This window comes from Marmota flaviventris, chromosome 11 (genome assembly GCF_047511675.1).
Source record: "Marmota flaviventris isolate mMarFla1 chromosome 11, mMarFla1.hap1, whole genome shotgun sequence".
Lineage (NCBI taxonomy): Eukaryota > Metazoa > Chordata > Mammalia > Rodentia > Sciuridae > Marmota > Marmota flaviventris.
This window is the reverse complement of record NC_092508.1, coordinates 33,715,257-33,728,750: the sequence shown is the minus strand read 5'-3', so window position 1 is coordinate 33,728,750 and position 13,494 is coordinate 33,715,257. Positions and strand designations below refer to the sequence as shown.

Sequence of the window (13,494 nt, the reverse complement as noted above, 5' to 3'; positions counted from 1 at the left end):
GGTTTCCAGTTGACTTTTTCTAATAAAGCTGCTTAGCTTCTAATTATATGTAATTTAAAGAACTGAATTAATGAAAAGAAGGAAAATAATTTGAGTTTAAACAAGTAAGAAATCAGAAGCAACCTGGAGCTTCACAATATGTACTTAAATTCATTCTTTATCCAAAGCACCAAAGTGTTTGAGATTATAAACATGGGATAGGAGAAAATGTCATCTGATGCATTTATAACACTGACCAAATTGATTCGAACAAATTGACTTTGAACATGAAGATTTAGACTTATAAGAAGTGAAAAATTTTGAAGTTAAATGCAAACTCTGTTTTGAACACACCTTTTCACTCAAAAACATTGATTGAAATCGATAATATCCTACACATAATGTAGGACATCGAAACTGAATGAGAATGGAGAGTTATAGAACCTTTACAGTATAGAGGAGTGCTGGAATACTCAGTATATGTATTTGGTATGCCAATGCCACAGAAATGCAGAATCACTGCTGTCATCTGTTTCTTACCCTGGAGCCTCCTCTGAGTTGCTCCCTGGGTTTGGGAGTGTTTTGTCCTCTGTTTGCTGTACACCAGACTCAAAAGGTTTTGCTGTCATGATGACACTTGAACGGTTTGAGCCTGGGATGGGTAGCAGAGCTGGAAATGGGACAGAGCGGCCCCGTGTGTCATTTGCAACCTTGACAGTATCAAACACCCTTTTCTGCTGGGCTCTGTCAAAAAAGGAAGCATTCGTTACTATCTCTGCCATCCACTAGGGTGCTTTAGCAGAGTCTTGAATGTACAGTTCATTAGAAATAAAGCCACCCTGAACAGTTTTTAAAGTTTAGAGACTTTAGTTCTTAGAACTCTCAGTTTAATTCTTTGTTTAGTTTTTAGTAGAAAATAAACTTTAAGAACAAGAAAATTCTCTTAAGTCAGTATAATGAAGGGAAAAAAAAGAATAGTAAGAAGATTTACTACTGAATTTCATAACAGTTACCACTTTGGATTGTGGCTTCTTTTTTCCCGTTTAGTGCTGGTGGCTGAACCCAGGGCCTTGCACATACTAGGCTGAGCAACAACCCCAGACCTGTGGCTTCTGTTTAATGTCCATTCCAGTAGTTGAGATCACCTTGTGATCTGTACTTACTTTTGTTTAAAGAGAGATTCCTCATCCAAACTCAACTTTTTACGCATGGTCCCCTCAATCTCAGCTGCCAAAGATTCCTGAAAAAAAGAGTATGTGCTCCCTAAAGTGAACATGGCCCTTAAATTAATCAACAGATTTTCAAGCAGCCTATATTTTTGGTGTTATAATAAAAGAAAACACAAGAAAATAGTCACAAGCTAAAACTCAGGGTGAATAAAAAGAGACACTGTGGAAATAAAACATTTGAGCAAGAACCAACTATCTTTTCATGAAATATTTTTATAAGAAAGCAATGGGAATTATGATAAACAGAAAATATTACACGAGCAAATATACAAAAACAAAAAGGTCTGAAAGACCATAAGCCAAGAACTGTGATTCTCTGCAACAATTACTTTTTGTTTTCTGTAATTTCTAACTTATCCATATCATACATGTATAAATTTTTGTAACATTAGAAAAATCATTAAGAAATTAAGTAAGTTATTTCTTCCCCTGGTCAGAGATGAGGATTCAAGTAGCATGGTTGACATGCTCAGTAATTTGAGCTGAGAATAAATGGAACTAAAGCCAATCATGTGAACTCGAGATTTTTATTATATATACATATGTAAATATAAATATGAGTGGAAAAATAGACCTATGTATTGTCTAGGTATATGTATGAAATAGAAAATATTTCCTAGCTTTATCTGCTGAGAGGGCCTAGAAGCAAAAATACTCTAGTGGTAATGGGTATCCCAGCACCCAGTCTTGCATTCAGAATACCATTCCTCTGTAAAAATGTCATCAGAGCTCCTTGGAGAAAGGGCCAATTCCAGGGCTGGGACAAAAAGTAAATATAAGCTTGAAGGAAATCCCACTGGCCATCTCTGGGACAATTTAAATATGAAAATACATAATAATAATATTTTATAATCCATTGAATAAAATAGGAATTCATATTGATATAACTCAAGGAGCAAATGAATAAATAAATAGGGTAGAAAAGCTCTTACAAAAGAATGTCATTAAAAAATGTAGAAAAATGGAATTAGAAAATCACCATTTGGCAATCACAATAGTAATAACCAAACCAGATGAGAACAATCAATGGAGCTAACACCATGCATGGAAAGTCTGAGGAGAAACAGGACATTTAATTTCAAAGTCTCTCTGCACAAAATACTAATATCATGAATAAAGTAATATATAGACATTGTGTAGCCTCCTAATATGATGCACTGAGAATAATATGGCATTAAATTGAGGACATTCTATAAAGGTTATGAAATAAAAAAACCAAAAGAATCTTCCTTGGTTTAAATTACTAAATGCCATGCATCTTTTAAAGGACATTATTCGGAGAACTGGGAAAATATCTATGGGCTCTGTCGATTAGACAACAGTATTACATCAAGTCAACTTCCTGATGCTGATGGTCATAGTGTGATTATGTAGGCAAGTCCTCCTGAGTGTCCTTGCTTTTAGCAGACACACACTTACATACTAAGGGGTAATATGTTGTATCTGCAACTTATTAAATGGTCCAGAATAAAAAAAGGACATGTAATTAGTAAATACAGTAGTATGTTAATAGTTCAAGAATATATAAGAGTTCTCTTTACTATATTTGGAATTTTAAATCCAAACTTATTTCAAAATTAAAAAACAAAACTTCTACCCTCATATCCTTAAGAAAATCTACCAAAATTTAGAGTTTTGGTTTTTTAAAAATTTCACAGGACTCCATGTAAGTGTTTAAGAACAAGATTGCTAAGGTAAATCTTTGAACCAACATCACAAATTCTGGCAAAAACTCAGAAGCTTTTATTAATTTCTACCATTAAAAATATACTGTCTACTACATCATGTACAACCAGAAGAATGAGAAATTATACTCCATTATATATGATGTATCAAAATGCATTCTGTCATCTATAACTAATTAAAACAAATTAAAAAAAAAGATACTGTCTACTAATGAATTAAATAACTCCTATTCTCATGGGGCTTACATTCTAAATGGAGTTAAACATAACAAGAAACTTCAAGAGGTACTGAAAGAGGTTTTAGATACTTAAAGTACTGTTTAAATAATTAGTAGATGATGGACCTCAGGTGAGATGAACCATGTTTAAGTAGCTCTTAGTACACAGATTAAAATGTAATTTCCTTACAGTTCATCTTACTTATTACAGTACTCTAGAAGGTCATCTGTTAGAATTAGTAAGAGTATTAAGATAGGGATATATCAAATTGAAGTCTAAATCTATAACTGGATCTCAGAAACAAGAACAAACCATGTTATCTCATCTCAAGGCAACTTATGCCATCATAAATCCTCTCACTCTTAGGACAATCTAATCTTTTCCTTAAATTCATGGCATCTTTCTGTTTCTTACCCCAGTAAAAGCTCCATAAGATTGGGAGAAGTACAGATGAGCAGCAGGGCCAGACCTGCTACGAAGTTCCTTTATTTCTTCTTGGGATTCATGTAACATTCCCAAACACTCCATATTCCTGTCTTGTAACTCATGTAGCTGAAAGAAAGGACAGCAGTGTACTTCACTATCTTCTCAAAACAACAATAGGAAAAAAAACCACAGAAATCCTGGGGATAAGTATTAATTTTATCCAGGGGGTTAAGCTAACTTTATCAAGCTTACAGAGGAGGTTTAAAAGATATGGTCAAGTCATATCTTTCCTTTAAACATCACTCTGAAGTCTTTAAGTGACAAGATCAAGAGTACAGAAAGTGTTGTACTTGATATCAGGCTGTTCAATCATCTGAAGCAAGTAGTTTTTCCCTCTTGTTTCAGAATCTTCTTTTACAGCTAGATACACAAGTCTGGTAAAAGAGTATATAATTTTCAGAACTGAAAAAAATTTCTTCTAGTATGTGTACTGTTACTCATCAGAATCACCAGAGCCAGGGATGTTCATTAAAATGAACATCTAGCAGCTGGGCACGGTGGTACACACTAAGATTCCAGTGGCTCAGAAGGCAAAGCCAGCCTCAGCAGTTTAGCAAGGCCCTAAGCAATTTAGTGAGACCCTGTCTTAAAAAAGGGCTGGGGATGTGTTTCAGTGGTTAAGCACCCTTGGGTTCAATCCCTAGTACCAAAAAATAAAAAGTACATTCTAGGCCCTTGCTCTAAATTAATTGAATTAGAAACTCTTGGGATGGTGCCTGGGCATTTCCATTGAAAACCTGCTCTCCCAGGTGATTCTTATGCATACTAAATTACCACTAAGTTATATCTAACATATAAAATGTTTATGTAGACAGAAAGTAAAAGTTTTGCTATTTCTCTTACTACTGAGAAATGATCTTATTTAAAAACTGCTGGACTATTTAAGGCAGACCAGTAAAAGGGTCCTATATTTCTAAAGAATCTTACAAAGGTCAAGGTTTTCCCTACTAATCAAGAAGGATGTTGCCATTATTAGTTTTAGAGACACAATTTTAAAAATGCTTTTCTTCACAGATCTTATAATTTCATCTAAATCTTTGGATGTTTTTCAAACCTGGTAATTCCCCTTTAATAATTTAGTCTCAAAGACGGAAAAAAAACTACTCATCCCAGCCCTCCTGAATTATACAAGATCAAGGAAGATTTCACTACCTCCATTGTCAGTTGTCGCTGGGCATCTTTGGAAGCTTGTAGGTGAAGTCTTAGTTCTTCCTTTTCAATCACATGCTAACAATATATTAAAAGAGACACATGAGACTTTCCCATATTAAAAATGGCTACTACCTTAACTTTTAAAAACATCTTAAAAGTTTCTCTGTGGGACACGTATTCTTAAGTCCTTTAAAAGGCTTTTAAAAGCCAATTAAGAACAATAAAGTGAGCAAAATTCTAAGGAAAATCTAACACCATTTAAGAGAAAAATAGTGACTCCAAACTATTTAAGATATTTTAGGAAATAAGGAAGATTAAAACAGTAATTAGACTAAGGCATTAAAAAGGGCTGGGGACCTGTATATTTTGCTCCATGTATCTAGTGCTGCTTAGCAAACATTAGCTGAATGAATGAATACACCTACTTCTTTAAGTTTGTGCTGCAGATCTACAATCTGAGACAAAAGCGAGGAGATCTCCTCTTGGTATCGAATCAGTTCATCACTCTTCCCTGACAATTCTTCAGTCATTTTGGACATCTGAGCATTTGTTTCTCCTAGGAAGCAAAATTAAAAGGTATAGCAAGGGTTGGCAAACTACTGCCTATAGGCTGAATTCTGATTAGTAACAAGGACTGGACAAGCATAAATACATTTTTCTTTAACATAAATTACAAAAGCTTTTTCTGAGATAGGCAAATGCTGGGAATTATACAGGAGACAATGACACTGAAAAAGAGATGACTTATAAAGGCCAAAGGCTAAATGTTTTACTTCAATTTTTTTCTTTATGTAAGACAGTTGTTCCAATATTTCTCTTAATGACGGACTGAAAAACTAAAAGGAGAGCTAAGTGAATTACATATTTTTGCAAGCATTAACAGGCAATTTCATTTGTCTTTGAGAACTCTTCAGGGATATGTAACTTAAATCCCACAAACAATGATAATTAATCTTAACTAATCTAACAAAGGAACAGTTACAGAATGGGACAGTCACAATCTGTGACAGAATGTGATAAAGCTACTGAGATGCTTCTGTGTGAGACAGACTTTCTGGGCTACCCAGAAGAATAAGTAGGACCTCCAGAGTAATTCTTGCAGCCTAGCATTCTTGCATGTACATAAAATAGAACCTTCAGAATTCCACTGGAGAAATAAACCTATATTTCATATGAAAAATTTGACATCTAATTACAAGTGGAAAAACTACTTTGCACTGTTGTATGAAAGTTATTTTTAACTTGATGGAGAGCCTCTTGTATTTCAAAGGATAATAATAGAAAGGGAGGAGACCTGGAGCTGAGCTTTGGGGAAAGTCACTTCTTTCTGAAGTTGGTAAAGGTAGTAGAGAAGATTCAATTACATTCTTTTTGGTTCTCTAATATTCTGTTACTCTAAGGTGTCATATTTTGAGACGCACAGCCAAAATGAATTGATGTGACATTATCATATTGTATCTTTCAATATAAAAGGCTATGTTTACAGAGAAATTTAAATCTTTTTCTGGTGAAGTCAATCTTTTTCTATGATTTATTTTTTAAGTTGTTTTAGAGAACATTACTTTAAATCAAAATATATTCCTGTCCTTACTGGAATATTTGGGTGTTCCATAAACATTAGATTTTATGCCATATTTTAAGCCCTTGTTCTGCCTCTAATCGGTTTTCTGACTTTGGCAAATCATATCCTCTCTAGGATTATTTCCTCAGCAACAAAATGAGAGCTTTAATTCTTTTCTTGCTATTATGTTATAATTTATTTATAGAAATACAGGGCTTGGATCTCATGAAAATCAGAGGGAAATCAGCAGAGAAAAGGGACTCAGGGTAGGAAAAGGGGAGAGAGTGGGGAGGTGGTGGGAAGCGATACTGACCAAATTATATTGTTATATTGTGCGCATGTATGAATATGTAATAAGAAATCTCATCATTATGTACAACTATAATGCACCAATAAAAACATGTGAAAGGAGGGAAAAAAAAGAAATTCAGGGACTTCTTTAATGATGATGGTTATTTGAAACATGTATTTCTTAAAAATACATGTGGTATCTTATTTAGGGTTGTAGGCTCAATGTGATATTATAGAACTTTTAGTAATTGCTATGGTTTAGATGTGGTCTGTCTTTGAAAGGTTGATGTGTTGGAAAAGTGTGGTGGTGTGGAGGTAGTGAGATCTCTAGGAGGTGGGACCTAGTGGAAGGTATTTGGGTCATGAGGACACTGCCTACAGAAGGGATTAAAGCTGGTCTCTCCAATTATGTTAGATTTCTAGATTTTGGTTGTTATAAAGCAAGAACACCCCAAATGCTTGGCCCATTTTGCATACAGCTAGCTCCCTTTCCACCTCTCTGCCATGTTGTAAGCCAGCCAGGACCCTTGCCAGGATGTAGTCATCACAATGTTTGGAATCTCTAGCCACTAGAATTGTGAGCTAAATAAGCCTCTTTACTTTGTAAGTTACTCATTCTCAGGTATTTGTTATAGCAACACAAAATAGACTAAGTAAATTTTAAACTGTTTCTTGAGATACTTCTATTGAAACTATTAATCAAATTTCTGAGTTGGAGATTTCCTAACAAAGAATTGCACAAAGGCTATGAAACAGAATATATTACTACTTACGAAGTTCTTTAACACAGTCATTCACAAGTTGTTGTTCCTTCTCTTCGTAAGTACAAGTTTCTGTCTTTATATGACAAGCCTTCAAGAAAAAAAAAATCAGTCTGTGACAATATCGTCTAATGCTTTTGTATTAACAACTACAAAAGGCTTTGTTGTTTAAAAATTTAAGCTCACCACTTTCAAAGGAAAAAAAAATACTAACAGTCTGTCAAACTTCACCTACCACAAAATAAATGTAGGGAAAAGAACATGAAAAGCATCTCTCCTCCTTGCTCTCAGGGTCTTTGCACACGCCCATTCATGCCCCCTGTAATCTACATCTCTAATGAATCTCTAGGCTTGGTTAAAATGTCACTTGCTTAAGTAGGACATCTTTGATTCACTACATTATGCCAGTTCATAGAAACCTGAATTTTTTGGACATAGTTCTTCTTCCAGTTACTTATTTATATATATAAACTCCATTTGATGTCCATCCTATGCTATGGCTATCCCCATTTTACTTGTCAACCTGCTATCATCCACTTTTCAGTGGGCTCTAAGGAACAATGGAAGGCAAACAGTTCCTTGTCTGGCAACCCTTAATAAGAATGTTATGCCATAATTTATCTCAATTCTACCTGCAACTGAACCTTGTAGCCTTTAAAGTAAAGGACAATGAGAATGAGGTCAAATGTACCTTGGATCGAAGAGCCATGTTCTCTTCTTCCAGTTCCTTGAGCTTTTCTTGTAGCATGTCCAGCTGTAGCAAACCTTGAGATAAGCTAAAGGACTCATTGAACCTAAGAGGTGTAGAACAGCTGGAATCAGTTTCACTCTCTTCAGAAGCAATAGAGACGATTCGAAGTAATTCGTCTTTCTTGGATAGCTCATGTTGCAGCTGATTAACCTGCGTATAAAAAGTGCTTGATTATAGCTTCTACTATATGGAACAACTGTTTTTTGCCATAAAAAATTATAAAATCAGATGCTAGATTTGAATGACAAAAATAACAAGTGTTAAAGATAGTAACAAATCCCAGATACTTCCTAAAATACAGTTTTTGACCATTAACTCAACTAATACTGATTTTTCTTTAGTAGGTAAGAAGAAAATTCAATTTTCATACTCTAAAAGATAAGAAAATTTCACTTAAGATGATGACACAATCTTAGTTGAAAACAGTACAGAACAACCTTCAAAGTACCAGAATAGACCCCCTACTTCAAATTTTCAACCCAAGAGCTTATACTTTAAGTTATATATAACTTTGCATGTCTTCCTAGGAATATTAATTTTAGTTCTAGGAAATAAATATTTTCAACATAGATATAAATATTATCAACTATAATATATTTATAAAAGATACATGAAAACTGATAAAAATAACAAGTTATAGGAAATCTGAAATTTAACCATTCAAGTTGACAATAAATTAGTTCTTAATACAAATATTTATTGATATGGAATAAATGCATTTTTAAAAATTTCTTTTTCTTTTCTGCCTTTTGTTTTGGCTTCAGAGTAAAGATACCTACACTTTATGATCACATACAAAGACTTCATGCAAAGGGGTAAGGACAGTCTTAGGATCTAAGCAGGGTGCTAGAAGCACTATGGATACTGAATATAGGCTTTAATTGACTAAGGTAGGGTCACCTGAGTGTTCTATATAGTAACATTTCATTTCTCTACTATTTAGTTTGATGGTTGCCAACAGGGACTGGTATTTACCTACTATCATCATTTCAAGAATATCTGGAAAAATAAAGGTCTCCACTACACAAGACCTAAATGTTTCATGCTGCAAATACTAGATCAAAGATTTTACTTGATCAAAGGCTTGTCCCAATTGCTCTTCCAAGGCTTCATTTTGCTCAGACAAGACATGGTTCCGCTTTAAGAGAGCTTGTCCAATTCGAGCAGCTAACTCCAGATCACGATCCCTCTGTTAAAACACCAAATAAACACACTTCTTTGAGTACTAACAGAATTAGATGTCAGCTTAGAAATTCTGCAGTCAATTTTGATAAACTCAAAAGCAATCTCCTATAAAACATTGAGATTCATTTTAATGACCAGATACTGCAAATGAATACAGGGTCAGGCACACACAGGTAGTGTTTAATAAATATAAATCAGGGCTGGGGCTGTAGCTCAGTGGCAGAGTGCTTGCCTAGCATGGGTGAGGCACTGGGTTTGACCCTTAGCACCACCTAAAAATAAAATAAAGACATGCTGTCCATCTACAACTACAAAAAATTAAAAAAATTAATCAAATGGATGACTACTATAGTTATAAATGCAGGAGAGCATCTCTTTTTTTGAGACTGAGTGACAGTTTATTGATCATTCTGGTCACTAGAGCCCAACAATTAAACCCTTAAACTTATAACTGGAGAATTAGAAAAATTAATAGAGGCTTTAAAAAAAATAAGGATGGGGGATGGAAATGTAGCTCAATAGTAGAATGTGCGTTTAGCATGCTCAGGGACCTGGGTTAAACCCCCAGTGAACAACCCCCCCCCCCCCAAGATGGAAACTATACCATAAAGCCCAAATATCTGTTAAGCATAATTGTGTATTAAGTATGATAATGATACAGAATTAGCCATTTAAGATATGGGGATCATATCATATTGAGAATAGTTTTGTTTAGGGCAAAGTTTATATGCACTCTTGCCAGTAGCTTAGAGGAAAACACAGTCAAGAGCCCCACTGATAAATGGTGTAAGAATAATGATGTGAAATAAAATAAGGAATAAAGGATTGGAAATTTGAGGCTCAGGGGTCTGCCTCTAGGAGAAGAGAGTCTAGTGAAGTTGGTGGTAGTGACGCAGAGAGGCCAAGCAACAAGCCTTAATTCAGAGTTATAGTCAGTTAGAGCCCTGGAATCCCATCTGTATGGTAGTGGTAAGGATTATATTCATGGCATGGAAAACTGTCACATATCTCTAACTGCCTAAAACATGAGTTCAGTTTACATTAATCATTATGAATAAAATTGTTTCCCTCCCATAGCACATAAAAATGGATGGATTATCTCCCAAGTATCAAGGTCATTTATCTCATTTAAATATAGGCTAAGTGGCATATACAAAAATTAGTCTGAAAATCTGGGGAGGAGAGGGGGCAGGTATATGTCAAAGAGAAAGTCAAACGAAACAGATATAAGAAGAGAACACTATTGACTATTAACTGGAAGATATACACTATACATGTTTAAAATGCCATAAACAAACTAAGATCAAATAGATCAAATTGAAAATAAAAAAAGGAAATGCTTTTATGTTATAGTTTAGATATGAAGTGTCCTCCAAAAAACTCATGTGTGAGACAACGCAAGAAAGTTTAGAGGTGAAATCACTGGTTTATGAAAGCCTTAACAGGTGCATTAATTCACTTGAATATATTCACTTGAATATATTAACTGAGTTATAACTGTAATCAAGTAGGATGTTGCTGGGGGCGGAAGGTCACTGGGGCATGCCTTTGGGGTATACATTTTGTCCCTGGTGAGCAGATCTCTCTCTGCTTCCTGATTGCTATGTCCTGAGCTGCTTTCCACCACACTCTTTCATCATGATGTTCTGCTTCACCTCAAGCCCAGAGGAATGGAATCTGCTGTTAATGGACTGAAACCTCTGAAACCATGAATGCCAAATAAACTTCTCCTTCTCAAACTGTTCTTGTTAGGTCTTTTGGTACAGTGACAAAAAAGCTGACTGAAACTGCAGGTATTTATTTGCAATGGATCTTCTTGAATGGGCGGCTCTACTCCAGCATAACAGCAGGGACAATTTAAAAACAAGATCTTTTTCTAGAAGAGACAGTCCAGCCTGCACCATATTAATCAATCAGTCAACTGATCGATCAATCAGTCCTCTATAACTTCACAATAATCAACGGTTCAGAAACAATTTAGTTTGTAATGTGAGATGGTATGCCAGATGTTTCAGTTGTAACAATCTTACCCAAAAAGAACCCAGAGCACAGACGTCACCATTTTTCATCTAATGTGCAAATCTGATAGATTACAAATGATCCTCAGTTTTAGCTTTTTTTAAAAAATATTTTTAAAGTTGGAGATGGACACATTACCTTTATTTGTTTATTTGTATGTGGTGCTGGGGATTAAACCAGTGCCTCACACATGCTAGGTAAGCACTCACTAAGCTACAACCCCGGTCCCCAGTTTTAGCTTTTTGTACTAGAGAAATAAAAGATAAACTCCTACCTCTGCAAGGAGATGTGTAACCATGTCAATGTCATTGTAAGTTTTGGTCATCTGCTCCACTCTGTCTGTACCTAGAACTAAGTTAAAAATAACTTAAGAAATAAGAGAAAATTTAAAATACTCATAAGAATTAAAAGATAACAACAAAAGCTCCATATTTTTACAAAAAGTCATTCTGGAGTATTAAAATGTATGTGAAAAAAGGAAAGATTTTTATTGTATTAGCCAATCAGGAAACAGACTAACCATTACAAAGTCCATATCATACAAAGAATTTAAAAGTATCAAATGATCAGAAGGCAGTCACTTCTTGACCACTTCCCCTGCCCAAAATAAGAAGCTTGGCCTAGTCACATCTGAGAGTGTGGCCTGGGAGAATGGATTAAGCTGTCCACTATAGTTTGAGCCCTATTTAAATTAAAGTTACTGAGGGCTGAGTTAGTGAGGGGTAATGCAGTTAAAGAGGAATTTAATTAGCATTCTCCTGTGATTTTGTTGACCATGAAAGATTATCTAACATATAATCTTTTTTTTTTTTTTGGTACTGGGGATTGAACTTAGAGGCACTCAACCACTGAGCCATGTCTCTAGCCCTATTTTGTATTTTATTTAGAGATAGGGTCTTACTGATTTGCTTAGTGCCTTGTTTTTGCTGAGGCTGGCTTTGAACTTGGAATCCTCCTGCCTCAGTCTCCCAAGTTGCTGGGATTACAGGCATGCACACCAAGCCAGGCTAACATGTAATCTATTGTAAACTTTGTAGGACTTTGAGCCACAATCCTTTTAAATTTAATTAAAAACACTTTATCTGTAATAATCTACATAATTTCTACATCTTTGCTATAAAATTAATTGTATGCCATGTTATTAGTTGCATAATTTAACCACAGTGATAAGGGAAAAGGGCATTTGGGCCTATAGGAATAAATAATTTAAGTGGAACACTTAAATTCTTAGCATGAACAAAGAATTAAAAAATTAAGACAGATACCTACAGTAAGTGGTCTCTTCTACTTCTGATCACACAATAACAAATCAGAAGTAAAAAAACAAATATTCATGCTGTAAATTAGTTACAGAAAGCCAGCCAATGATTGCAAAACCAAATATAATCTGGAGCAGTGCTTCATATTTAATGTATCTGGAGGAGTTCTAGGACACTGATAGCATGTATAAGATTCCCTGGTGTTCTAACATGAAGCCAGGGATGAAAAATACCAATCTAGCTAGGTGTGGTACCACATTCCTGTAATCCTAGCAGCTCGGCAGTCTGATGCAGGAGGATCATAAGTTCAAAGCCAGTCTCAGCAAACTTGGGAGGCCCTTAGCAACTTAGCAAACCCTGTCTCAAAATTTAAAAATAAAAAGTGGCTCAATGGTTAAACACCCTTGGGTTCAACCCTTAGTACCAAAAAAATAAAAATAAAAACCTCTAAAACCAAAAACCAAACAAACACGGCACCCCCTCTGCCCCCCCCCCCCAGCTAAAGCTAAGGCTGGAAGGACATACATTAAAATGTCAACAGATGTTATCTCAGTAGGGATTATAAAAAAAAAACAGCAACACTTGTTAAGAGTTTTCAAAACACAAAAATGAACTTTAAAATGCTTAAATATTTATTATGTCAAACAGTTAACAACCTTAATCTCCAATTCTTATGTTTTATGTGAAACGGCCTATGGTCCAAGCCCCAAAGACTGGACTACTTCCAAGTCAGCCTCAAAGCAGATAAGGAACACAATGGCTTCCTCTCTGCAACCTAATCAGTGGTCTTCTCTTCCTTCACACAAGGTTCTCAGTAAAGATTCTTCTTGGGATGATTCCAAAAGAGCTCAGAGAAAAGCTCTTAGAATCCTCTTGGTATTTAGGTACTGTAATTAAATGCTTCAAAAGTCATACAC

At 35.1% G+C, this 13,494-nt stretch overlaps 1 protein-coding gene across 2 annotated transcripts in view; it reads right to left on the bottom strand.

Annotated features, from left to right (window-relative positions):
* Window positions 1-13,494, bottom strand: part of Trak2 (trafficking kinesin protein 2) — a 57,495-nt gene that overhangs the window by 10,858 nt on the left and 33,143 nt on the right. For both annotated transcript variants that reach the window (XM_027941727.2, XM_027941726.2), the window contains 9 exons: window positions 11,593-11,669; window positions 9,187-9,303; window positions 8,055-8,264; window positions 7,376-7,454; window positions 5,176-5,306; window positions 4,751-4,825; window positions 3,527-3,664; window positions 1,143-1,219; window positions 520-723 (listed from right to left, as the gene is read on the bottom strand). In XM_027941727.2, coding sequence (XP_027797528.2) covers window positions 520-723; window positions 1,143-1,219; window positions 3,527-3,664; window positions 4,751-4,825; window positions 5,176-5,306; window positions 7,376-7,454; window positions 8,055-8,264; window positions 9,187-9,303; window positions 11,593-11,669 — 1,108 coding nt within the window. The remainder of the gene's footprint in view (window positions 1-519; window positions 724-1,142; window positions 1,220-3,526; window positions 3,665-4,750; window positions 4,826-5,175; window positions 5,307-7,375; window positions 7,455-8,054; window positions 8,265-9,186; window positions 9,304-11,592; window positions 11,670-13,494) is intronic.